Below are 27,288 nucleotides of genomic sequence, written 5' to 3'. Positions count from 1 at the left end.
ATCAAACTCACAACCTCATACTTGCCAGACAGGTACTGTGCTGCTGAGGTATATCCCCTAAAAAACTATTTTTAAAGAAAGAAAAAGAAAGGAAAGTCTTGTGAAATAGATACTTTCCAAATGCAGTTAAAGAACATTTCAGACAATGCTCACAGTGACAGGGGCAAGCTAGAAGAGAGACAGCATTTGCTTACTCAATGAAGTAGATCATTCCTGTGTCAGTGTAGGCCATTTCCCAGTTTTTGGGCAGTGGTTCCAAATTTTCATCTCTCATCATATAATTTCTAAAGTCCATGGAGCTATTTGTTTGGTTATAACTTGGAACAGTCTTCATCCAGTCAGATGACTCAGAATGCCTCTCTCTGTTTTCTGCCATTGTTCAAAACAGAAAAGAGTGAGAAGTAGGTAGTTACCCTCTTCTTTCAACAGCCTTAATTCATGTCTAACAATGCCAAACATTATATACACACATATTATTTATAATTATGTATTTACTTACAATTATATATTGCAAATATCACAGTCACATTCTGCTATACACTTTCAAATAACAAACATGTTCAATTTTTTCGATTTCCTAATTGACATTAGCCCTGCATGGCAGGGCACCTTCGATGCTGATATGGGAAAACGGCCAATGCCAGGCCAAGTATGGTGGCACACACCTACCATCTCAGTGCTTCAGGAAGATTCCAGTTTGAGGGCAGCCTAGGCAATTAATTTAGCAAGACCCTGCCTTAAAATAAAAAAACAAGTAAAAGGGGCTAAGGATGTAGCTCAGTGGGAGACCACTTGCCTAGTATGTGTGAGTGGTCAACACAACACAAAACAAAAAACCAACATTACAATCGATTCAGCATAAATCCTGACAAGAACAGCATTCATACAGTTCTTGTATGTGTTGAATTCTATTTTTTAAAAAATTTTTTTTGTCTTTTTGAAATAGGGTCTTGTTATGCAATTTCAGGCTGGTCTTGAGCTCACACTGTAACCCAGGGTGGCCTAGAACTCACAATGATCCTCCTGCCTCAGCCTCCTGAGTGCTGGGATTACAGGCTGGTGCCACCACACCCACCTGAATTCTATTTTTTAAATTCTATTTTAAATGCTATTAACTCATAGTACTCACAATAAGCCTGCATTTACCATAATTCTTGTTTAACAGATTAAGAAAATTAAGGTATAGAGAAGTTAATTCAGTCAAAATTACAGTCATTAAATTACAAAGCCAAGTTTGAATATAAGTGGTCCATGGTCTTAACTACTATATACTAAGCTGCTTCATGAACTTTTAACAGGCCTTGAAAGGATACTTATTTTTTTTTACTCACACTAAATATACTTTCTATTGGTAATATAATTTTCTGGTAATATTGAACTCATTTTAGAGCCCCAAGGTCTATAAGGTAGGGACGTATATTAAAATCTGGTTATTAAGGAGTCTGCAATTCATGCAGTTAAAATTAAATCTATTAACTTTACTACTTCCTTTTTCCTTTTTCACCCTCTGTCCTGGTCCTCACTGCTCCCTGACCACACTTTAGTTCCATGATCAACCTCTCTCATCACCTTGCTGTATACACTGACTCCTTCGCCCCCCACATAATACTGTTACATGTGTCTGGCTGCACTGTAATTGCTTAACTGTCCTGTCCACCTACACCACGCTCACACACGCAGCTGAACACAGGCAGCACTGACTACATGATCACTGACCTCGGTGGGCACTTAATGATGCATGACAATCACAATCATTTCTTTCGTTTACTCTGATACTCTCCTGGATAACTATTTTATACCTTCCTTCTCCTTAAATCATCTGCAGTACCCCCTGTCCCCCGCCCAGCACATTTGGACGTATGTTCCTTGACCCCTAGAGGATGTCTGAAACCACAGGTAGTACTTAACTTTGTATATACTGGACTTTTCCTTTTCCCATGATAAAGTCCAACTTATAAACTAGGCACGGAAAGAGATTAACAAGATCAACAGCAATAACTAGTAATAGAATAGAGTAGTAACAATTTACTGTCATAATGGCTATGCGAATCAAGGCTTTCTCTCAAAATATGCAGCAATATTTTCAGACTGTGGTTGGTTGTGGATAACTGAAGCTGTGGAAAGCAACACTCTACATTAGGGAGAAAATCTACATTTGTTTTTTCTTAATCCCGTTTGATGACCCCGCTTCCTATTTCACTGGGATAGCAGACAAGCAGAAGAGGACCTCTCCAGGCTCCCCCTCACCGACACAGCCACCGTTGCCCATCTGTTTACTCCACCATCTAGGGCCCTGGAGAAGCTGTGCTCCCAGCTAAGGCCCGCTTGCCAGTAATAAACTGGACGTCCTGATGCATGTGTCCTGTCTGCACCACCAATCCTCCTGACCTATTAGATAATCTCCATCCCTGTAAAAATATGTTGCTTCCCCAATATTTAAAAAGAAAATAATTCTCTCCCAGCAACCACCCTACCTCTTCCCTCTCTATAACAAACCACCTTGAGTGTTTATGCCCGTTACTCCCACTCCCACCGTTGCAGTTCTCTCCTGACCTCATGCCATCACAGCTCTCAACTTCCATTAGTAAAACTGTTCTTGCCCTCCTAGTTCCTCCTATTCTCCTTTTTTTTGTTGTGTTTTGTTTTGTACCCGAAATTGAACTCAGGACCTTGTGCTTGCTAAGCAGCTGCTGTGCCACTGAGCTATACCCCTGGCCCCCCTGCCTATTCTCACAGTGACCAGAATGAGTCTGTTAAAACCTGCTGTATAACACTAAGGTTCCATGTCACTCTAGAAAGAATGGTTATTATCAAGAATCAACCAGTAACAAATGCTGGAGGGGCTGTGGGAAAAAGGAACGCTTCCCCATTGCTGCTGGGAGTGTAGACCAGTACAACCACTGTGGAAATCAGTGTGGAGATTCCTAAAAAAACTAAAACTAGAGGTTCCATTCAGCCCAGCTAGTCCCCTTCTTGGTATCTTTCTGAAAGAATTAAAAACAGTATATGCACACCCACATATATGCACAGTAGTGTACGCACAACTGTGTTTATAGCGGCATAGTCTGTAATCTAAATCTTGGAAACAGCCCAAATGCCCATCAACCAATGAATGGATAAAGAAGATGTGGCTTTTTTTAAACAATGAGTACTGCTCAGCCATAAAGAAAGATAAACTCAAGACATATCTAGGTAAATGGATGCACTTTGAGGCCATACTCTTAAGTGAAATAAATCAGACACATATTTGTAAATACCACATTGTTTCTCTGGTATGAGAAACTGTAAGGGTAAATAAGACCAAAATATATAACAGATACTGGGAAATAGGAAGAAAATGTTCAAACGGGAAAGGGAACAAGTGTATGGTGGGAGGGGGCAAAGAGGCTAGAAAAAAAAAAAATGGAAACAAAGCTTTTGTAAATAAGGAAGGGAAAAGGTGTTGATGGGTGGGGAGGGGCTGGGCAAAAAAGCAGCACCAAGATGGATTACACACAGATACAAATCCTCTATGATTTGTGTGATCATTATGTATATCTAAAAATGTACAAATAAGGTTAATTTTTAAAAATCCATTGTATACCCCTTCTTTTTTTTCCTTTGTAGGCAGGCTGGCCTCAAACTTGCAGCAATCCTCCTGCCTCAGCCTCCCGAGTGCTAGGATCACAGGCGTGCGTCACCACTCCCAGCTCTGTCATAGAGTCTTCTACGCAAAGCTCTCTCATGGTTTCTCAAGTAAAACTCCAAATTTTTCCAATATCCTACAAGATCTTGTATAATATGTGTTCCCTCCCCATCACTATCTGAACAACCTCATTGGTTGCTAAGTTGCACAGGTGGGTTTGAACTGGTGATCCTCCTGCCTCAGCCTCCCCAAGTGCTGGGATTACAGACATGCATCACTTTGTCCAGCTTGCTGGTTACTATTCTTTTCTGCTCTCCTGCCTCCTATCACTCGGATCCACCTACACAGAGGGTGCTGTCCACATTTTATCTATCACACTGGTTTCCCTGTTGTGTGTGAATATTCCAAGCAAGCTTCGCCTTTAAGCCATTTGAGCCCCTAGCTTCCTGTGTCAGAATGCTCTTCCCTAGTACCTGCGTTTACTCTCTTCTTTCAAGTCTTTCTGTCCCTCTGTCTAAAACTGCAAAGCTTGACCTTCCTATATACCTACCCCTGATTTATTTTTCTTGCTGGCACCATCTAATACACTGTATTTGCTATTCATTCACGTTGGCCAGTTCCAGTTCTCCCATCAGAAGGTACAGTCTATGAGGACAGGGTTATTTTAGAGTTTTGTTTTGTTTTTTTTTTTTGGTCTGTTTTGTTCACTGCTTTGGCCCCAGTATTTAGAACAAATAGCTAGCACTTAGTAGTCTAGCAGGAGCTCAGTAATCATTTGTTGAATGGATAAAGGAAACATATGACCTATTTTCTATGCAGGAAAATAGAAATTAAAAAACATTCAATGTAGAAATCAACCTGGAAGGGAGTTACAGTCTCAGGAAGTAAGTATGTTGGAGAAAAGTGACAGCAACTATATATGATCCATAACACTTTTAATACAGTTCCAAGAGGCTAATTAAAGGTGTCTGCTTAATAGCCAAGACTTGCGAAGGTGCTGTGTATGTTATACCTCACAGGGAAAAATGTTTTGGCATGACTGCATAACACACTTCATCTGATGTGTGCATGTTAGCATTCTTTTGAGTTAATTCTTTAGTGAGATGTAAGACAATATGCACATCAGTGCATACAAATAAGCACCTACTTCACCTCTCTACTTCCATCCTCTAACAACTTTGATTTTTCAAGGCAGGACTGTGGTACTTAAAGCCAAATACACGAAGCACATTCCTCCCAAGTATGATTAAGTTAACAGTTACACTCAGTACTCAGGAAAGATGAAGTTTTCAGTCAGGTGTTTGCTATATTTTTTCATTTAAGCATTCTAATGTTTTCCCTGACCAAGAAATGTACAACCACATGTAAGCACCCTGTGATATCTACATGGAAGAGTACCAAGTACCTCTTATATGCTCTTGGATACACTCCCTTGAAATATTAACATCAAAGAGCATGAAACATCTGGTTTAACAACTGGCTTACATGACTAACATAAACTATGGAGATTACAGACAGGGTTACCTCTGAGAGAATCACAGTGATCACTGCGGGGCTCTGCATTAGGCAGTAAAAAAGGAACACGTTTTTCCCCCTCTCAAATCGAGAACATAAAAATTCCCACATTGGACAGATTTATGGTCTCCAATCCTAGTGTCTGGCGTTTAAAAATATGAATATATTTGATTTTGTGCAATAGTGAAAGCTGACATCAACACCAAAAGGCTTCACAATATGATTTCCCTAATAGCCTCTGAAGAACTAGGTACGACTTGATTTAAATTTTTCTAAACCTATTTTTAGTCTCTGTACCCAAATATATTGAGTAATTCATTTAACATTAACAACTATTTGAGAAATTAGGACAATAAAATGGAAACTCACGATCTGGAGGAAAGAAATAAACAATGAATATACTGAAACAATAAACATACTACACAAAGCAATTCTATGTCACTTTTGTTCTTCTTTTGCAGTAGGGTCTTACGGTGTAGCCTAGGCTGGCTTTGAACTACGATCCTCCTGCCTCAGTCTCCCAAATGCTGGGATTACAGGTGTGTGTCAGTAAACCTGGCCACAGTAAATTTTAATAACTAATGAAGGAAAAGCTCAAAATGCTTTGGGAAAGTGATAGGGAGATGGGTTCTGCAAATCTGGAGACATGAGCAGTATTTTTTTAGATTTTACCATGTGCCAGGCACTATTTTTGGAGCACAGAAAACAGTAATGAACAAAACAAGTGAAAAAAATCCCAACCCTTAGGATGTTTATGTTCTACTGTTGCGAACGGTGTTATCACAATAAATAGCAGTGAAATATGTCTGGCTGTGATTCTAAGGTTTCGCAGTCATTCTCTCAGTTACGAGTGTCACAGTTTCCCAGGCAGTCACTAATTAGGGATAGTCAGTCAAAAGGAGCAGATTCCTCTTCCTTTCATTTCTTCTGGCTTTCCACTTGATGAAAAAATATTAAAGTCAACAAAACAAAAATAGGAGTCACATTTAGAACTTTTCTTTGAGTAGATTCAGAATTTGAATTAAAAATATTAGTAACAAATTATTTTTATTAGAAAATTTTTAAGCTTTATGTACTTTCTTTGGCTGAAGGCTACCTTATATAACATCTACATTTTGTTTTTATTCTGTAAAGCATGACTTAGGCAAACAGGACCACCATATTCCAGCATCTGTGACTAATCAAAACTAGTTTAGGCAATAAGGTAATGGTATATTATTTTATTTGATTACTGACACCTTGTGGTTGATTAATCAAAATTGGAACAACTCATTTTAGCTTACAGAATTGTCTCTAGAGGTTTATTCTGCTCCATGCACAACCTTTCCAAAACAAACGATCCTATCATTTGTTCTCTACATGCTGCATGAGCATTGCTCGATTTTCAATTCAATGTCCAGTAAAGTCAGCCTAGAGTATCTGTTAGAAGTCCCTCATCTGTTTACAAACCTGTGTTTCCACTGCCATTTATGGCTTCCTTGTCCTCATCTTCTTCCTCCTCAGGCAGAGAGCTGTCCATCCTTTCCATCTTGCTGACAGATGTAGTTCGTTTTCTTTGGGATTCTGTGTCAAACTCATTATCAAAGAGGACCTGATCAACCGGATCTGGCTGGAAAGGGCTGGGTTCTGCTGGAGGCTTAGGAGTTCCATAGAAGTTTCCTGAGATGGACAAAATAACAGCAGCTGAAAGCACTAAGGCTGAACTGAGAGTCTGGACGACATGACCTGGCGTCTGTCTCTGCTTTTCTTTTTACACCGAAGGTTTGGAATATCTGAGTATCTGCCACTGGCCAAGAGGAGGACAAAACACTTTCAGGAGAGGAGGAGACAGCAGTACAGGAAAGATCTCGTTTCTCATGTGCTCATCATATGTTACCTAACATTTTAATACTATTCATACCATGGCCAGGAAGTTTATTATTTATTTCTACACAGTCTGTTCTACAAGCATTGTGAATTAGGGCCTAATCTGTAAAAGGGTTCATGCTCTCCTGCAAGGTTAACTGACATTGAAAGCGGGAGTAAAACGTGATGACGCCAACTCAAATAACTCCGTTCTAATGTGTATAATGAACTATTCTGAGAAAGTGAAATACATGGGCAAAAGATAAAGCTAAAAACTAATAAGGTAATGTAGAATGTAGGCTGTGTGTATGTAATTATAAAAGATTTTCTAGGTATTCTAATTACATTATCTGACAATTTACTGAACAGACGCATAATTAGCCCTAATTCAGTATTTGTTTTCTCTCAAGAAAGCAAGAAATTAATTTTTTCTTGAGGATCAGTGATTTTTGCAGTAAAAGTAAACGTTCCAGAATTAAAACAGCTAATATCCTCTCAGTCTGTCACACAGCCGAACGCAACGTGAAAGCATGCGACAGGTGTAGTGACATTAACAGTTTGTGGCTTTTACTAGTTTTGCCCTTGTATCGATCATTATGCTAACTGTCAAGCAAAGATAAATATGGCTAGAAAGTAACACACTTGTGATTTTTTAAAATCACACCTTTTTATCACTTTCTTTGGCTCCTAAGGAGGTAATTAAGATGTTAAAGTAAGTTAATGAAGTTGATGGATAGTTTTTCTCCCCTAGGTAGAAAACAAAAGTCACATTTGAAATAGGTTACTCGTGTTACAGAGGTAGGTGCAAAGATCTGTATTAAAATTGACTAGCTTTTCTATAGACTTTCTGACCCATAAGTAAAGCAAAGAACCGGAAAAGCCAGTTCACACTTCTTTGGGCAAAGGGCATGGAAAAAATAGAAATGATATTGGAAAATAAAATGTCATCTTTCCTGCATTATGCCCAATAATCACACTATTATGGAATCTGACTTTTCCAAGGTAGAAATAAAAAGCCTAACTATAGTAGTAGTATTAGTGGAAACACATTTTACTGTGAATCCCTAGTAATTATTATTTAATTCTAAAAAGTTTAACTTTTTCCTAAGAGGAAAAATCAGAAAAAATTCATGATATTATAACTGCTACCCATAATCACTGGGAAGATTATAGGACTTCATAATAAATTCTGGCAGTTTCTTTGTTTAAAAATATAATGACTGGGCTTAGATTTAAAAAGAAAACTAACACTGCTCATAAATTTGGTCTATTTTCTTTCAGTTGTTGGTAAATATTTCAGATACAGCAAAGTATAAAATTCCAAGTTTTATGAATCTTGACTGTAATTATTAATGAAAAGATTAAAAAGGTTTTTAATCTCTTCAGAGCTGTTTTGGTGCTTTTTCTTCTAAAGTCTCATTTTTGCAACAGAAAAACCAACAATTAAACATTTCAAATGTAGATAAAAGTCCAGAAATATCTGTTCATATGTACTTAATATAAGTATGTGTATATTTATACTTATTTACATACATACCTTCCAGATACTAACTACTGTCAGATTTCTTTGAAATTTCCTCTTTTTTCTCCTTAAAGACATACACATATATAAAATTAAAGCCCTAATTTCCTGATTCATCCTTCCCTATTTCCTCCCTGAGCTGTTCTAAAGTTGGTACCTACCATTTACCCAAATAATGTATACATGTAGGACATACATACAAGAATCCATAATACATACTTATAATACTACTACTTTCAGCAAAAGCTTGAATATTTTTATATTTCATATATTTTTTCATAAACAGCATAGAACTGTGCATATATTTTTTGCAACTTTTTACACAATTGTATTTCTAAGACACAATCATGTTGATATTCAGTATTTCATCAAACTTCTATATATATCAGCCCATTTTTATAAATTTTTTTGGTACTGGGAATTGAACTCAGGACCTTGTGCTTACCAGGCAGGTGCTATGCCACTGAGCTATATCTCCAACCCTATCAGCCCATTTTTATGAACAAAATAAAATGCATTCTATGCATTGGTCACTTAAAAGAGAGTTGTTTCCATTCTGTCACTATTTCAAACAGTGCTATAAAGACTATCCTGATACTTGTCTACACACGCACATGGGCAACAGTGTCTCTTGAGTGGCTAGAGAGGGAACTCCTAGGTCTAAGTGATTTGCTAGCTACTGTCAAAATGCTCTCAAAAGGGATTTTACACTCTCTCCATGAGTACATGGGAGTTTCCATTTCCTGCAATTAAAATTCCTCAAAATTTTTGCTAATTTAACAGATAAGAAATGGTGTATAACTGTTGTTTTTACTCCCACTTCTTTTGTGCACAGTAACTGAAAATATGTAATATGCTTCTTTGAAATATATCAAGTTCTTATGCTTTATTAAAGAAAATGTAGCCAGGCATGGTGGCGCATGCCTGTAATCCCAGCACTTGGGAGGCTGAGGCAGGTGGATCATTGTGAGTTCAAGACCAGCCTGGGCTACAAAGTGAGCTCAAGGCCAGCCTGAACTGTATAGCGAGACCCTGCCTCAAAAAGACAAAATAAATAAATAAATAATAAAAAAATAAAAATGGCATTAAACAAATAATGAAAATGTAGGAGAATGTCCCTGATTTAAGGACCGAAGTCTTGGGAGACAAAACCATAAATTGTAAGGAAAATAGTAATAAAACTGATAAATAAAAATTAAGGATGTCTATTTAATGAAGAAATATAGGACAAGGTCAATAGGTGACAGAATAGAGAAAACATCTACTTTCATAAGCGATTAGATATGTAAGGAATATCCTTAAACCAATTGACTGGGATCCTACTATTAAAAAAAAAAAGGCAAATGAATGCACAAATTGCAGAAGACCAAAAGACTAACAAGTATCAGACTACCAGAGAAATTAAACTTAAATATCAGATACTACCTCTATCACCATTATATTGGCAAAACCATGAGATTGGATAATGCCAAATATTGATGAGAATGTGGCACCATAGTTACAGCTGCTATGGGGCCCTTCTTGTACTGAGGGGAATGGAGACTATTTCAGTAGATTGGGTACATATCAACTCTACTCGTTAATGAGTGTGCTCTTGGATATGTATTCCACATTTTCACACAGATCTGTAAGAACATGTGTGACAATGTCTACTGCACCTTTATCTATAATAATGGAAAGTTGGAGGAAAGCTCACTGCCAGCAGAATAGTTAAGTTAAATACAAATACAAATGGATTTCAACTATGCAGTACTGTCAGAAATTTAATTCCAAGTGTTCAATATAAGTAAACTACAGCAACATGGCTGAATTAAAAAATGAGTAAAACCAATGAAAAACAATGATACATAGAACGTCCTTCAGATGTAAATAGTAAATATGCACACAAGACACAATACACATTTTATAAGAATACCTGTAAGCAAAAACATGCAAACATCATAAATGGATCTGAATAGTTAACGGTAAGATGGAGGCTATTTGCACAAACATCAAAACAAGTAAGTAGGTATTCTTTCCCGAGAAGTCTTTTCTGGCAACCTATATAAAGAGGATACTCCTGTTATTTTCTTTAAATCCCTTGTTTTTGTTCCCCTTATAACATCTCAGGTTATGGTTATTTTGTTTTTGACTGTCTTCACCACTAAGATACAGGTTTCATTAAGGCAGTAGTATTTCAGGCCTATCTATCACAGTATCCGCTAACTCTCTTACACTGCTTGACATAGAGTAGCTTAAGAAATAAGTAAGCTGAATAAAATAAATTGGTAAATGAATAAGTAAATGCATCATGGGAGCTAAACTTAGGAAAGGTAGTTTGGTCAAGCTTAGAAGACAAAAGGAAATAACTGAAAGTTCTGAATATGAGAGGGATATGATCAAAACTGTGCCTGAGGAAGACCCACATGGCAGCATTTGGCAAGGTGGACAGAAAAGAGGGAGGAAGCTGAACAAAAGAGATCAACTGTAGCAGTCCACGCCCGAGCTTGTCCGGTGGGCCTACAACCAGGCAGTGAGAAGGAAGAGGAGAGCACTGTGCAAGCAGCCACAAATGAAGCAATGCCTAGATCTAGCAGCTGACTCTTGAGGGAAATGTAAAAGCAAGAAGGAATTGATGATTCCCTTGTTTGGAGCTCATGGTGTTGCTACAAAAAGAAACTATGAAGAATTACTCTTTTGGAAAGAACATATTCATATGTGGATATGTGGAATTCAAGGCTAGATATTTATTGAACATTATCTCTAGGCACTGAAGATACAATCAAGTAAGAAAGACATGATCACCACTATCACAGAGCATGGGAAACAGACAGTTCTAATGGGACGATAAAGGATGATGGAGAAGTATGAGTGCTATGAGAGGGGATAAACTTGCCAGTAAAAAGCATACTAGATAAGCAAAAGAAATAGAAATCTAACAGAGAAATGTAAAAATTGAAATTGATCTTGAATGTATACCTTTTGGAATCAAGTGGGTAGAGGACACAGAGATACGAGAAGCAAACCAATCGTTCTGTTTTTTGTTGTCTTTTTGCCTCCAACTTAGATTTTCTTTTCTCCCACACAGTCAGCGTACACACAGCTTTTTTAAAGTGTACAGATTTTAGATTCCCAACCACAAACAGAAAGCAATCAACAAATACTTGTTGAGTTCAGATGATGAATGTGACTCACTATGAAATATGCAAACTAGCTAGCTTAATTTCAGTATATTAAAAACCAAAACTGTAAGGTGATGGAATTTGAGCTACTATTTAATCCCACTTTAGTTAGTAAATTATAAATCTCCTAATCAAAAAAATTTTCCTAAGAACTCTTTAAGAAGTGGTATTTTCCTGATCAAATACCCTTTGCAATTACCCCAGGCATCGGGACAGTGTTCAGGGTGCGGCTAATGTTCGGGGACGTACCGTCGTAAGTTCCACTTTCTAACAGTGCTCCACTCTCCTCCAGGGCTTTGAACTGCTCCACAGAAATGAAATTATAGTCCACCCCTGGGACTTCCCCCTCCCTGGGGGCCCTTGTAGTGCCTAAGGAGAAAAAAAAAATGTTGTAAAGTGCTTTTGAACTTACAAAATATTCAGAATAATAGAGAGTCCAATCTATACAGAACACATGGGAGACACAGACTATTGAATATATTGTTAGAATGGAACGTTTAAGCAACTTAACATTATTACCTGAAAGTAGGATAATGAAGGTAGAACGAGCAAATATACTTTAATAAGATCTACAGATAGCCATGAAATACAAAACTACAAAACCCTGACATAATTTTAGTGCCAAAGACAGCTTAACTTCCCAAGATATAATAGTTACTTCTTTTTAAACCTCAATTATTTAACAGTAAGATGGAAAATTAAATCCACCAATAAGAAACTTCAGTTTTTCCTTACAACTTTATTGTGGCATAACTGACAAGAAGTTGTATATATTTTTGGTGTTCATTTAATGTGTTGACATATGCATGTATTTTGAAAGATAGAAGATAGGCTTTTTTTTTTAATGGGATTAGACCCAATGCTTGATACATGCTAGGCAAACACTTAACTACATCCTCTGTCCTAGACTTCATTTTTAAGTAACTGTCCTATGTACATTCTTCTTTACTAGCATAAATGTAAACTTACATTCTATTTACTAAGTCATGGAAGAAAACAGAGAAACAATTATTTTTTAATTTAATTTTTACAAAATTTTTTTTTATTAAGACATGTTTGCAGTACATGATTACATTCATTGTTGAGTTGAGACACACACACACACACACACACACACACACATATATATATAAAACACATCTTAATTCTTTACTCCTCCCCCATCTATTTTACAAAAGATCTACCAGCCTGTTAACTATTATCTATCTTTTATTTTGGTCTTATTTGGGGTATCTCATATAACAGAAATCATGTCGTATATAAGCCTTTGTGTCTGACTTATTTCACTTAACTTCTGGTCTCAAGGTGTATCCATTTTCCTACGAACAACTTGTTTCTCCTTCTTTATGGCAGAGTAGTACTCCACTGTGTATGAATACCACACTTTCTTTATCCATTCAGCTTTTGATGGAAAAACAATTATGTAAGTTCTTTAAAGTGAACTTTATTTTAAAACTTGGACAAATGTTAATTATGAAGTTTTTCACACTAATGAATACACTTAAGATACCTATTCACATAGTCCTTCTTAGATATTATTGTCTTCAAAAAATTACAAAACATTAAGCAGTAATACACTGTTATATAAAACTGACTACAGTAACAGATCACTAAATTTCTCTATAATAAGAAATTCACACTAAAGTAAAATCTTCCCCATCCAAGGTACAAATTCAGGTTATGGCAATATCGCTACATTTCACTGAATTTTACTAAATAAGAACCAACTGCTGTTACGAACCGCCATTAGCAATGTCATTTCGAATACTACACAATACAAAAAGGGTGTAGGCTTCTAGCTGGGAGCAGCGCCTGAGATAGGCAGCACGTCCTGTGCCAGGACACTTCCCAAACCGGCTCCCCACACAGGTCCCTGGGCTGAGAGCCAGCCAGCACCTTGAGCTCCTCCCTCTACCTCACAGCCCGCCACCCAGTCTAGCTGATTCCACCTCAAAACCGTCTCATCATTCCCACCCAGTTCATACTGCTATCTGCGGCCTGCACTGTGGGGCCCAGCGCTCGCCTCTCCCTAGCTATACCTCCCGCCAAACCATGGCTGGCGACTTTTCTAAAACAATATAATAACAAAATAGCAACCAAATCTCTCCCTAAACTCCTGAAGAGCTTCCTAAGATCCTCGGCACACGATCCAGACTCTACGACACCACACTCACAAGAGCCTTGGCAACCCAGCCCCTGGCCACCTCATCTGCGTCTTTCTTGCCTCATCCCGTCACATTCCAAGATTTGGCCGGAATAGATGTTTTTCAATTCTTTTACTGCTCCTTACACTCCTTTCCTCCAATCAGTGACTCCTTTGTCATTTCCCCAGAAAACTTCCTACTTTCTTTCCCATCCTTACTAACTCCTACTTATCCTCCAGGTCTTGGCTTAGAAAGGTTCTTTGGAGAAGCGTCCCTTTTCCTCACTGGCATGTCTGCATGCTGGAAAGATCTTACAAGTACTCAGTACACGTAACTGTCAAATTAAGTGAAATTTTAAATAAAACAGCACACTGCCCAGCAATATAACATCAGTTTTTCCTATAAATTAATTCATGAGAGTCTCTTAATTGCATCTATGTTTTAGTTGCATTACCTTCTCTTATACTCTATAGCATGTAGGAAAAATGCAAAGATGGTGACAAAACATTAATGATTGTGATTTGAAAGAATAGTGGTTAAGTAAACAATCTATACAAGACTGCATTGAATTTTCTCCCTCATTTTCTAACCCAGTTTTTTCTAAAAATGAGCTTTTAAAAACATCTGTTTTGGGGCTGGGGATTTAGCTCAGTGGCACAATGCCTGCCTGGCAAGCGCGAGGTCATGAGTTTGATTCTCAGTACCAGAAAAAAACAAAACAAAAAAAAATCTGTTTCACATCAGAAAAGATACAAAAGGTGCAAAACTCAGTTTTTTTTTCTCAGAATGTTATTTTATTTTCAATTTTTTGTTTCTCATATGCTGACCAAACTACATTGTTTAATTTCTAAATTAATAGCTTTTAGCTTCATATTAAATAAAAATTAACTCCAGGAAATATACTTTATGGTTAAAATTATAACTCATAATTGCCTATGGTAGCTGGCAAAAACATGGCCACAGTCCTGGTGAGAGGTGGGCCCTGCTGCCTCTCTCCAAAGTCTGAATTAGACTGCGATCGACTCTGATTAATTGAATGAAGGGCACGATACAGTACGAGGGTAGGCATCCAAGTTTCCATCTTCATCCTCCTGGAATGTTCCCACCACGATACAAGGAAGTGCAGGCTAGGCTACTGAATAAGTACAGTGCTCCAAAGTCCCAGATACATGATGGAGGCCATCTTAGCCCCTCCAGCTCTGGGAGATGCCAATCACTGTAGCCACAGCAGTGGGCCCAGCTAAGCCCAGCCAACTCACAGACTCATGAGAAATGACATATGATGACTATTTTAAGCCACTGAGTGTTTGTTTGTTTTGAGACTGTAGCTCAGGCTAGTCTCAAACTCAGGGCAATCCTCCTGCCTCAGCCTACCAAGTGCTGGGATTACAGGCATGCGCCACCATACACAGTAAGCCGCTGAATTTTTAAGGTGGTCTTGTATGCAACAAAGGCTAATTGAGATAGTATCTAAATAAACTCTAGTATAAAATATAATGACTATATAAAATGCAATCTATATTACGGATAGTACTATAAAAAGAGCATTGATCTAAGGGGCAAGAGAAATTATAACAGTCTGAGATTATTATTAATGGTATAATTTGAAGCAATCACTTAAGCTCTCTAGATTCCTTCTCTCTCTGCAAAGTGTTCAGCAAGATGATGTTCATGAGTCTTTCCATTAATAGGTGTGTTATGTGATCCACATATATATATAAATTTATTTATTTCTAAGATTTAGTAACTTTTGCCAGGCACGGTGATACACACCTGTAATTTTAGCACCTGGGAGGCTGGCAGAAGGATCACCACAAGGCCAGCCAGGGCTATGCAATGAGTTCAAGGCCTGCCTGAACTATACAGAGAGACTCTGTCTCAAAAAAAAGAGTAGTTTTAATGTTAATTCTTTTTACAAAGTATTACAAATTTTCAATTCTGCCACCAAAAGCCCTGTAAGTTCACATATACAAAAAGTTCTAGGGGTTGAGGATATAGCTCAGCGGCACAGTGCCTGCCTGGCAAGTGGAAGGTCCTGAGTTTGATTCGCAGTACCAAAAAAACAAACAAATAAACAAAAAACAAAAAACCCCTGGGCACTGTGGCATGCGCCTGTAATCCCAGCACTCGCAAGGCTGAGGCAAGAGGATCGCTGCAACTTGGAGGCCAGCTTGGGCTACATAGTGAGTTCAAGGCCAGCCTGAACTACACAGCAAGACCCTGTCTCAAAACAACAACATCAACAAACAAAAACCCATGGTAAATGTTTACTAAAAATTACAGTTAAAAGACACATTACCATTAATCCCCCTCAAAATATTCTCCCTCACTTTAAACTCACTTATCCCATCATTCTTGCCACTTTTTGAAGTAGTGCTAGAAGTCCTCTTTTGTGAGTGTCCTTATGGAGTATGACCAAAAATACGGTGAATGCTGCTGCCGAGTACCACCTAATGGAAAGGCAGGCTTGTAAGAATATTACACTGTGTCATCTGCCCTATTCACCAGAACTGCTGCCATGCAACTTCTGGCTTTTCCCTAAAGTTAAAATGCCCATGGAAGGTAAATGTTTTGAACAGATTAGGACCGAGACAGCCACGATAGCACAACTAAAAATAAAAAAGAAGGAGGATCAATGGCAATGTGTCTTTTAAATATTCACCATGTATTTCAATCACACCTTGTGTGAGCCCTATGAGATTAAACATTCTTTTCCATATATTCATGGCTGCAGAGTTGGAATATGCTTGTCCTTACTTGGTGTGGTCTTTGTCTAGAATGTAACAGTACTGAGAGATGGTGGGATCTAAATGAGGCAACCAAGTCACAGGGTCTCCGCCCACAGGAAACGGGTAGTGTAGTTCCTGTCAGAGTGGGTGAGTTATCGTGAGCGGACTGTTATAAAATGAGCCTGACACCACCCTCGCTTTCTGGTACATGAGCATCTTTTGTGCACATGCCCACTCGCCCTTGTGTCATGCAGTCTTGTTCAGAAGCCAAACAGATGCCAGCTCCACGCTTTCGTACTTCCATGTCCACAGGGCAAAATAAATCTCTTTAAAAAAATTACCCAGTCTTGGGTATCCCTTTACAACAGAAATAGACTAAAAATTTCCTCTGTTATGAAATGGCTGTTCAAAACTTTGTACTTCTTTATTAAGTCTGGGGTGTGTGTGTGTGTGTGTGTGTGTGTGTGTGTGTGTTTTACTGGGGTTTGAGCCCAGGGCTTTGTCACTGAAGTACATTTCTATCACCTAACCTCCCCCCAACCTTTTCTTTTCTGAGAGTCTTGCTAAGTTTTCTGGGCTGGGATGCAACTTGAGCTCCTCTTGCCTCAGCCTCCCACAGTGCTGATATTACAGGCATGTGCTATCATGTCTGGTTGTCTGTCTTTTAACTGATTTGTAGTTCTTCATGTTCTAGATACTGTAATATATACCATCAGACAGAAATAACCAAAAGCTTATAAAATGCTCAATTATTGTACCCCTAAAAAAGAAAAAAACTGGTAATTATGATTGAAAGATTCCATATGTATTCCAATTGTATAGCTGTAAAACATGAAACAATTGTTTTAGTACTGATAAAATACTGTTTTAGTATTGGTGAAGTGTTGTAGATATATGTGTTGCATGTGGAATATTTCCATAAAGTACAATTTCTTGAAATAGCACTTTCTATAATTCACCAAAACCAATATAGATTTCAAAGAAAACAAGGTCAGCGTTGACCTTTGAAAGCGTACTGCAACTTTGTAACCAGAACACTAACAAAATAAATTCTAAATAAAAATATTAATACAGTTTAAAATTTGTGTTAAATTTTTAATGAAAATATTATAGTACATAAAACACTTCACCTTTAAAATTGAAAAGATAGTTTCATACAAAGGGCTGTAAAAGAAGGTTTGAAAATACTGACTAATAACAACACGGCAAACTGTGCGATACACACTTTTAACACAAAGCTCACGGTCCAACTCAGAAAGAGCCCACACTGAAGCGAATACCACAGTGGGCTTCCTCGGCTGCAACACCCAGCTGTGTTCACTTACTCTGTTTACCTGCTTCTGCTGGACGATACAAACGTCAGCTTGCTGAGGAAGAAGGTGTGGAAGACTAACATGAGCTCAGTCAGTGGACACTGTTCGCCTGTGTACCGAACAGCTATGGAATGATTTGCATTAGAGAAACAAGAATTGCAGCAGAACAGACATTACCTTCTGTTTGGAACTTCGCCTTTTGAAATAAAAAGTCATCTTTTGATAACAGAAGTTCTAATATTAATGTCATCAATTCTACTAATCCTTTTCTTTATAGCTAATTTTTTGTGTCTAGTTAAGAAATTCTTCCCATGAAGATATTCTATTCTTTCTAAAAAGAATAACTTTCTAAAAAGTGTTACACCTTTGCCCTTCACATCTAAGACTTTAATAAGTAAACTAACACAGGTTTGGGGGGAGGAACTGATGAGAGATAGCAGCCCCATTTTCCTTTTTTTCCAAATGACACCTCAACTGGATTTTTAAAGTCAGCCGCTACCCATCTGATCAGTCACACCCTTTCTGTGACAGGAACATCTATAAAGGAGAGGGTATCTGTTACAGGGCTATTACATTCACTCCATTATTGTAGTGCTTTAATTACTCTATTTTCATAATTCTTGATACAGAGTATAATAAGTTTACCTATTTGGCTTTTCTGTTCATAGCCTTTTTCTATAAATACTAGAATCAAGCAAACAAAAGGGGAAAAAAGTGAAATTAGATTGAATTTGTTAAACAAATTGAGAATTGCTATTTTCAGCATACTGAATCTTTAAAGTTTCATTTTCCAATTGTTGATGATATGAAATAATTATGGAGATTTATTTGGTCAATTTACTGAAATATTTAATTACAACAACATGCACTAAGTACAATGATAATAGTACAATAGTACAATACTAATAGTACAATAGTACAATAGTACAATAGTACAATACTAATAGTACAATGATAAGTTTGGAAACTAACATAACCCCCAACTTTCCTTAGGCCCCTCTGTAGTCTCACCTGCCATGAAAACTACTGACCGACTGTCATTATAGTTTTGCCTTTAATAGAATCTCATGTAAGTGAAAAAATATAATAATGATTGTAGTAATTGTGTCTGGTGTCTTTAACTTAGCACAATGCTGTTAAGATTTACTTATGTTATCCCATTTCTTTTTTACATATGAGATCATATCACCTGTGGAAAGAAAATCATTTTAATTCTTTTTTTTCAAGTTGGATGACTTCAATTTCTTTTTCTTGTCTGATTACTTTAGCTAGGATTTCCAGCCCTGTGTTGAACAGCAGCGGCAAATGTAAACATCCTTGCCTTGTTGCCCAATATTAAAGGAAAAGCTTTCAGTTGTTCCCTATGGAGTATGATGTTAGCTATGTCTTTTTATATATAGTTTTTTACTATGTTGAGGTAGTTTCTCTCTATTATATTTGTCGAGTGCTGTTTTTATCATGCAAGGATATTAAATCTTGTCAAATGCTTTTCTGCATCAATTGTAATGTTAATGTGTATACTGATTGATGCATATATGGTGAACTATCCTTGCATTATAACATAAATCCACCAGGTCATGATGTATGATCTTTTTAATGTGCTACTGAATCAGTTCTGCTAGTATTTGGCTTAAGATTTTTGGGTCAACATTCATCAGGGATATTGGTTTGTGATTTTCTGGACTTGTGCTTCATTTCCTTACCAGGGTAATGAATCTGAATGAGTCTGACAGTTTCCCTTTCTCTTCTATTTTTTGGAACAGTTTGCAAAGGATTGTTATTAATTGGTGTTAAATGCTTGGGCTTGGAGAAATACTCCAGTGAAGCCATTGAGTATTAATTAGACTTTTAAAAAGCCTAAGTAGGTCTTTCTATCAAGACAAAGTCTTGCTCTATAATTCAGGCTGAGCTTGAACTCACTATGTAGTCCAGGCTGGCCTTGATGGAGATCTTCCTGCTTCAGCCTCCTGAGTGCTGGGACTACAGGTGTGCACCACTTTGCCTGGCTCCGTTAGTAAGGTTTGGATTACTGCTTCTATGCCCCAATAGTTTCAGGTCTGTTCAGATTTTTCATGATTCAGTCTTGGTAGATTTATGTTTAAAGAAATTTATTGCTTTCAGGTTATCTAATTTGTTAGCGAATAATTGTTCTGTAAAGTCTTTTTCATTTGTAATTTTAGACATTTGAGTTTTCTTTGGTCTTATTCTTATTTGTTGATCTTTCCCCAAAAACTCACTTTTGTTTTGTTAAAGTGTTTCTATTGTTTTTCTGATCTCTATTTAATTTAGCTCTGGGCTAATCTTATTCTTTCCTTGTGCTGACTTTGGGTTTAAACTTATTCTTTTTCTAATTCCTTGGGATGTAAGGTTAGGCTGTACATTTGAGATTTTTTCTTTTTTAATGTACAAGTTTTCTGCTATGCACTTTCCTCTTAGTACTCCATATACTGCGTTCCATATGATTTGGTATGTTGCATCTTCATTTTCATTTGTCTCAAGATGTTTTCTAAATTCCCTCGTGAATTCTCCTTTGATGCACTGGTATTTAAGAACATTTTGCTTAATTTCCACATACTTAAAGATTTTTTTCTTCTTTTCCTTCAATTAATAACTTTAGTTTCATTCTTTTTTGGTTAGAGAAGATACTGTGAACAATTTAAACCTTAAATTTGTTAAGACCTCTTTTGTGCCCTAACATGTGCCCTAATTTTTGGTTATTATAAATAAAGCTTCTGCGAGCACCTTAAGTCACTGGATAGACATATCTAAATTTATGTTGAGTTAGCACCTATAAGCAGAAATTGGTGGATCATATGGGAGGTGTATATTTAATTTTATGGGAAAATGTCAAATTATTTTCCAAAGCAGTTATACCACTTTGCATTCCTTCCAGCAATATATAAGTGCTGCCCTTGGTGTATGTTACTGTTTCCATGTAGGAATTCCCTTCTGAAGTTTCCTAGGGAAAACTTACTTTTTCTAAATCCTAAGAAAAATCAGTTAGTAGAAAAAAATGAGCAAAAGAAAAGTACTGTATAGTTCTCATGTTAGAATTAAATTTTAGCAATTTAATATATTTATGTTACTGGTTTAAAAGAATCGACTGATGCCAACTGGAAGAGTAGGCAACACTAAGCAGGAGGATCAACAGCTGAGGCTGACATTTCCAGGAACGAGGACAGAAGCATGTGGGAGAGCAGCAGTCACAATATACTCTTAGTTTTACTAACAGCTGCTGCCATGTTTTAAATGTGTGTGCTTGCCCCTATTGGTTAATGTTATAAAAACAACGTGAGTAAGATTATATGCATATTATACTTTATATAAACCCTATGAGTAGTGTTTCAAGAAATAACAGGTTTTGGAGGTTAAGTAAGTCCTTAAATTGGCAGTTTCAGCACATGACTCTGTAATGCTGTTAAGAGTTCTGAATACTATCCAATAATATTCTCTGGCATTTCCCACTGTTCAAGTATTTGCTATAAGCTTCAGTACTTTGTTAAAAGTATTCTGTTAATACTTTAACAGAAGAAATATAAAGAGAAGAAAATGTTTAAATAGGCCAACATGAAATCAGAAACTGATGTAAAATTTGAAGTAAAAGCAATATAAATTTCAAGGCAAAAGCAAAATTTAAAAGAAGCATCCAAAAATATTTTTACTCAAGAAGAAAACAATATTGTATGATGCAATGTACATCCTACTGTCTAGTATGAAGGCGCTTTGGGATACACTCTTAACAATTTATGGATGTCAATGCAAAATGAAAGCAATTTTTTCTACATCTGGAATATTTGTCACCAAAGATCAATACCATCAGATGATGCAACTGATGCTTTTTGTGCTTTAAAATTTCATTTTAGGAGTGAAAAATTCAAATACTAAACATGTTTATCATTATTTTTTAAAATTATGAATGATTTTTACTTGGCATTTATTTTGTGCTAATAATTCCTTCTTTTAAGGTTTTCTGTTACCAGATGTCTGTATCAGGAAGAGGTAATTTTTAAATGTTATTAAAATCTTGCTATGGGAAAAATATATGCAATGACCAACTCCCCCCCCCAAGAAAATTGAACTAAGAGAGATGGCAGGTGAAAATTATCGAAGTATGTTACGTGCATGTATGAATCTGCCAAAATGAAACCCATTAATCTGTATAATCAACTGAAAAAGAGTGAACAAAAACCTCACTAGTCCACAATACTAACAAACCACTTGATTTAATCTTGCTCTTTTGATGACCCAGCCACACCACATGTGTGCAGCCCGCACTACTGTCCTACCGACCAAGTGCAGCAGTCATCTGGGCTCTCAGGAACCGGGTTCGTTCGGCACTTCTTCAGCCAAGCACAGGTGGTATCATGAGTAAACTGGGATGCTACGGCTTGTCATGAATTAAAGCATCCTTTTTCTCAGTGGAAGGAATTCAGCACTAGGCTCAAAGCCAAAACACAACCAAAGCCAAATTCAAAATCCCTTTTAGAAGGTCTATTTCCTGTGACCACTATCATTACCAAGCTTGTCAGTCAGGACACAGAAAGGACAGGGAAGTCACCTGTAATTTGAACAGGGAATGTTTAAAGGATTATTAATTACAGAGAATTAACTGCGAATAAAAGACAACTCTGCAAGTGAGAATAAATGAGAACCTTAAAGGATACCACCCTAGCATTGAGGGAGAATAACAAAGTGGTAAACAAACTTGGAAGAGAGGCATCCATCAAAGTCTGGGACTCAGATCTTACTGAAGATGGTAGGTTTACAGTCCACCGGATGATGAAGAATCTTGCTGGGCTGCCTGCTGGTGAGTCAAGGTTGGTGGGCTGGGAACTAACTGCTTGGGAACCAAAGGACTTCACCAGCAAGTCACCTGCGGTGGTAGTAGTAGTGGTGGATGAGTGAATGTTTTGAATTTAATAGAAAACGAGCTGAAACAGTGGCCAGACTTGCCAGAAACTCTGTGGAAAGCTGTTTGCAGGGACTGCCGCTAAAATCTAGGAAGTTAGCAGGTACACTGGAGAAACTCATGATGGCACCCATGCGAGTGTTGCTCAACTGGCTGCTGAGAAGCCGCCTGCCTCCTGCAGGTGTACCACCAAACTCACCACTGGGAAGCTGGTTGCTAGGGTCCTGCTGAAACTTGGGTATCTTTTCCCAAGGCAGGAACAAAAAGAAAAGCCATGCTGCAACCAGGACAAGAAGCCTCTTCTTTGTCCAATATCCTTCCTGCGCCCTCTACTGACAAAGCATAATACTGTACCAGTGGGCAAGAGAAATGCTCCATTAGCATAAGCAACCAAAAAGGAATAGAGTTGAGGATAAAGGGCAATGGGAAGTAAATGGCAGACCAGTTTTCTGAGAGATTCTATCATAAATGGAAGAAATTGGAGTTAACTTTGCTATGACTTTTTTTGTCTACTGAGATGATTACACTGTTTTTCCTCTCTAGTCTGTTACAATATTAATTTTCAAACGGCATACCAACCTTGCATTTATGGGGCAAATCCCACCTGCTCATAATGTATTATCCTTTTATATTGTGCTATCTGTTGACTTGCCAAAATATTTCTAAGCATTTTTGGTCTGTGTTCATGGAGTCTGTGGTCCAATATTATTCTTTTGATGTTTCTGTCTGGTTTTAAAATTAGAACAATGCTCAGTTCCCAGAATGAATTAAGAAGTGATCTCTCCTCTCTACTTTGTAGAAGTTTTGTGTTTGGTATTACTGGTAGAATTAGTATTATTTCTTTCTTAAATGTTCAGAACAATTTTTGGAAAGTTGCAAACTACAAATTCAAATTCTGTAATAGGTCACTTATTTCTTCTTGAGTGAGCACTGTTTGTATTTTGTCTTCCAAGAAATTTGTAGGAAAACGGATACACCTTGAGATCATAATATTAATCAGACATACAAGCTTAAATATCATAAATTTCTTGTATGAGAAACCCAAAATAGAAATAAAGAACAAAGTAAAAGTTTAACAGGATGTTTATATATAATACATATATATTATGTATAGAAATATATATATATGTATAGAAAGATCTATACAGAGATAGATCTTTCTCAAATGGAAAGGGATCAAAGAGTTGGAGGATGGGGAGGGCAGCAAGGGGAATGAAGGAAGGCAATGGAAATGTTACGTGTAGGCACAACTCCACACAGGGACGTAAACTTTATGTGCTGCAAACACGTGCTAACAAAAGCACGGTTCATTTATGCTGAGTTTGTTGGTATAAAGCTGTTTTGAACATTCCTTATTATTCCTTAATACCGGCAGGATTTGTAGGGACATTATGAATTTCTATTTTCTCTCTTTTTAAAAAAATCCTGAGCACTTTGAGTAGAAGTCTATACATTTTTCTTTTTTGAAGTCTATAAATTTTATTGATCTCAAAGTAACAGCTTTGGGTTTCACTGATTTTTCTCTATTTTGTATTTCATTGATTTTGCTGTTATCTTTATTTCCTTCCTACTTAATTTTGCCTTGCTTTGCTCTTCTTGTTTTAGATTCTTAAGGTAAAAGTTTATAACACCAATTTGAGAGCCTTCTTATTTTCTAATATAAGTGCTTAATACTATAAATTTCCATTTAAACACTGCCTAGCTATATCCTAAAATTTTTGATATATTGGGTTTGTTATGTGTGATATTTTGTAATTTCTCTGGTGTTTACTTTTGATACACAGGTTATTTAGAAATATGCCATTTAATTTCCAAATATTTAAAGCTTTTTCCAGATACTATTTTGCTAATTATCTCTAACTGTATTTTAGTCAGATCATAAATTTTATATTATTTAATTCTTGTTACATTTACTTAACCTTGTTCTATAGTCCAGAATACTAAATATGAAAATGTTCCATATATATTACAAAACAGTATGTATTACCCTTTTGTTGGGTAGCATGTTCCAATAAATAGCACTTAGCTGATGTTGGCTGAAAGTTCTATTTATATTTTCTATTTACCTATATTTTGTTTACTTTTAAAATTAAATACTAAGGGCAGTATTGAAATACTGAGCTATGATTATAAAGTTCTCTATTTTCCTTTCAATTCTATGGTTCTGGTCTTCCCTTGTAGAATTTCTTTTAATATTTTTTACAGTAATATTTCTGCTGTGGAAAAATTCCCATACCTATTTGTGTCTGAAAAAATCTTTCTCCTTCATTTTTGAGAGATAGTCTTCCTTGTATACAAACATCTAGTTGGCATTTTCTTTTTTTTCTTCCACCATTTAAAGATGTCATTTGAAAGACTCTAGCTGGTACTGCTAGACTTGGTAAGTCTTCAGGAACTCTTTGCTTCTTTGCAGATAATACAGTTCTTTATTCCTCTCTAGCATTTACATTTTCTCTTGATCACTGGTTTTCAGTATTTAAATTATGATCCACCTTAATGCATTATTCTTTATGTTTCTTTTGTTTGGGTTCTGTTGAGCTTCTTACATTTGCAGGTTTACAGTATTAAATTTAGAAAAATCCCACCTACCATTTCTTCAAGTATTTTTCTGCTTCCCCCACTTTGGCTTGATTCTGTGTTATAGGCCGGTACGGACAGAGCACAGTCCTGTTCTCCCTGTGTTTCAATGTCTGAAAACAGGTGCTAGCTATCACTAGTCTAACTTCTGGTTATTCAGAACAAGGATAAATCCACTAGCAGTCTTTCCTGGAAGAAATAAGAATCTCCTTCCTCTTATCTGGCTGTAACAAAAAAAGTTCTCTTTTTCAGTCTCTTCTCTTTTTACCTTAGTTTGGTTAGTTTATATTGCTATGTGTTCACATTCACTAACCTTTTCTTCTGTAGTTTCTAATTTGCTATTAGCTTATCCAGGAAAATTTAAAGTTTCCAGTTAGGTTTTATTTTTTTTTATTCCATTTTATCTTCATTATGCTTATATTGTTCTTTGAATCCTTGAACATGTTTATAGTAAGCCTAGAGTTTCTGGTAAAGTAATGCCGTATCATTCTACTTCTATTCATTTTTTCAGTTTTTTTCCAGTACCAGGAATTGAATTCAGGACCTTGCGCTTGCCAGGCAGCCACTGTGCCGCTGAGCTAAATCCCAGCCCCTGTTCATTTTTTCTATCAGTTCACTTTTCTTTTGAAAAGTCACATCAATCACATCTTTCTACTTTTCTGCATGTCTAGCAATTTTTTATTAAATGCTGAACACTGTAAATATCATTTTATTCAGTATCTGCCCTTTGTTGTCTTCTTTTACACAACAATCTCAGTATCAGTCAATCTCCCTCCCTCTCTCCCTCCCTCTCCCCCTCTTTCTCTCCCCCTTCGCCCCTCCGTTAGCTTACATTCATATCCACTTGAGACTTACTTTTGGGATTTATTTAAGTAAGCTTTGTTAGAGTGGGCCTAGAGAAGTTTCATGCCTGTCTATTTTAGCCCTACTAGTAAAGATGGGCGCCTGCAGGGCTTATAAGAACTCAAAAGTCTTCTGGCCCCCTGGGAACTGTTAACCTTGTAGCTCCCGCAGGTTTCTTTATCTGGCCTTGTGGGTTCCGGCCCTACACATGCTCAGGTTGGCACGCAGCAATGCTGAAGTCCTTTCAGACTGCTTGAGCTTTTTTCCCCTTCATAGCTCTCTTCCTGCTGACATTACCTGCAAACTCCAGATATTGAGATTTCTATACTCTCAACTCAGGGTCTGCTGTACTCTGCCTGGCTTTTCCTTCCCTGTGCTGAAGTCCAGAAAGTGTCTCACGGTAGGAGACTGACAAAATCATCTTTTCTGTATGTAGTCTTCTTTTTCCTGTCAGGGAGCACAGTCCCAGTCTATTTACTGTCCAGTATCTGAAACTACAGAAATGTGCGTCTTTCTCCTTTATTTTGCTGTTCAAATGATTTCAGTAAGCTTCCCTTTGAGGTGGCTACTGTGTATTCTAATATGTTCCTATAATTTTTTAAGCATTTATATATTTTATGGTACATGTAGGTATTTCAAGTTCATTTATATTTTTCTTGTCCCATACCTGGGGTCAGAATTTTCTCCAAGGAGATCTGAAATCTTTTAGGGAGGACTGATATTTAGAGATCAGTGTGATAATTACAACTGACATATCATTGCTTCTAGGTTCAGAGAGAGAGATATACACATCTTGGTTTATAAGCTAAGAGGTCCCATTAAAATCTGAAAGGGATGCAGCTGCTTAGACTCTATGAGTGAAAACTAACTAAACTGTAGCTCTTTTCCAGGACAAAGTTTCACACTGAGGAGAAACTGTAAAACCAGGACAATAAATAAAATTAAAAAGGTCCAAGTAAAAAGTGACAGATGGCAGTAAAAGAGACAGGTCTTAAAAGTGTGTATTTTTTATTTCATTGTTTTAACAAGGGAAAAGGGAACTCTATAGAGTTATGAAACTAAAAATGTTATCCTCAGATATTACATGCAAGCAAAATAGGAGTGA

General features: G+C 36.9%; 1 protein-coding gene across 1 annotated transcript in view; it reads right to left on the bottom strand.

The window, feature by feature from the left end:
- Positions 1-27,288, bottom strand: part of Magi3 (membrane associated guanylate kinase, WW and PDZ domain containing 3) — a gene marked incomplete at its 5' end in the record, with an annotated part of 238,408 nt that overhangs the window by 64,254 nt on the left and 146,866 nt on the right. Inside the window, 3 exon segments of the mRNA XM_005388980.2 lie at positions 195-369; positions 6,590-6,799; positions 11,918-12,037. Coding sequence (XP_005389037.1) covers positions 195-369; positions 6,590-6,799; positions 11,918-12,037 — 505 coding nt within the window.

Source organism: Chinchilla lanigera, unplaced genomic scaffold (assembly GCF_000276665.1).
Source record: "Chinchilla lanigera isolate Chin_1 unplaced genomic scaffold, ChiLan1.0 scaffold00034, whole genome shotgun sequence".
In the NCBI taxonomy this organism is placed as follows: domain Eukaryota; kingdom Metazoa; phylum Chordata; class Mammalia; order Rodentia; family Chinchillidae; genus Chinchilla; species Chinchilla lanigera.
The sequence above is the reverse complement of the archived record's forward strand: the minus strand, read 5'-3'. Positions and strand labels throughout refer to the sequence as shown.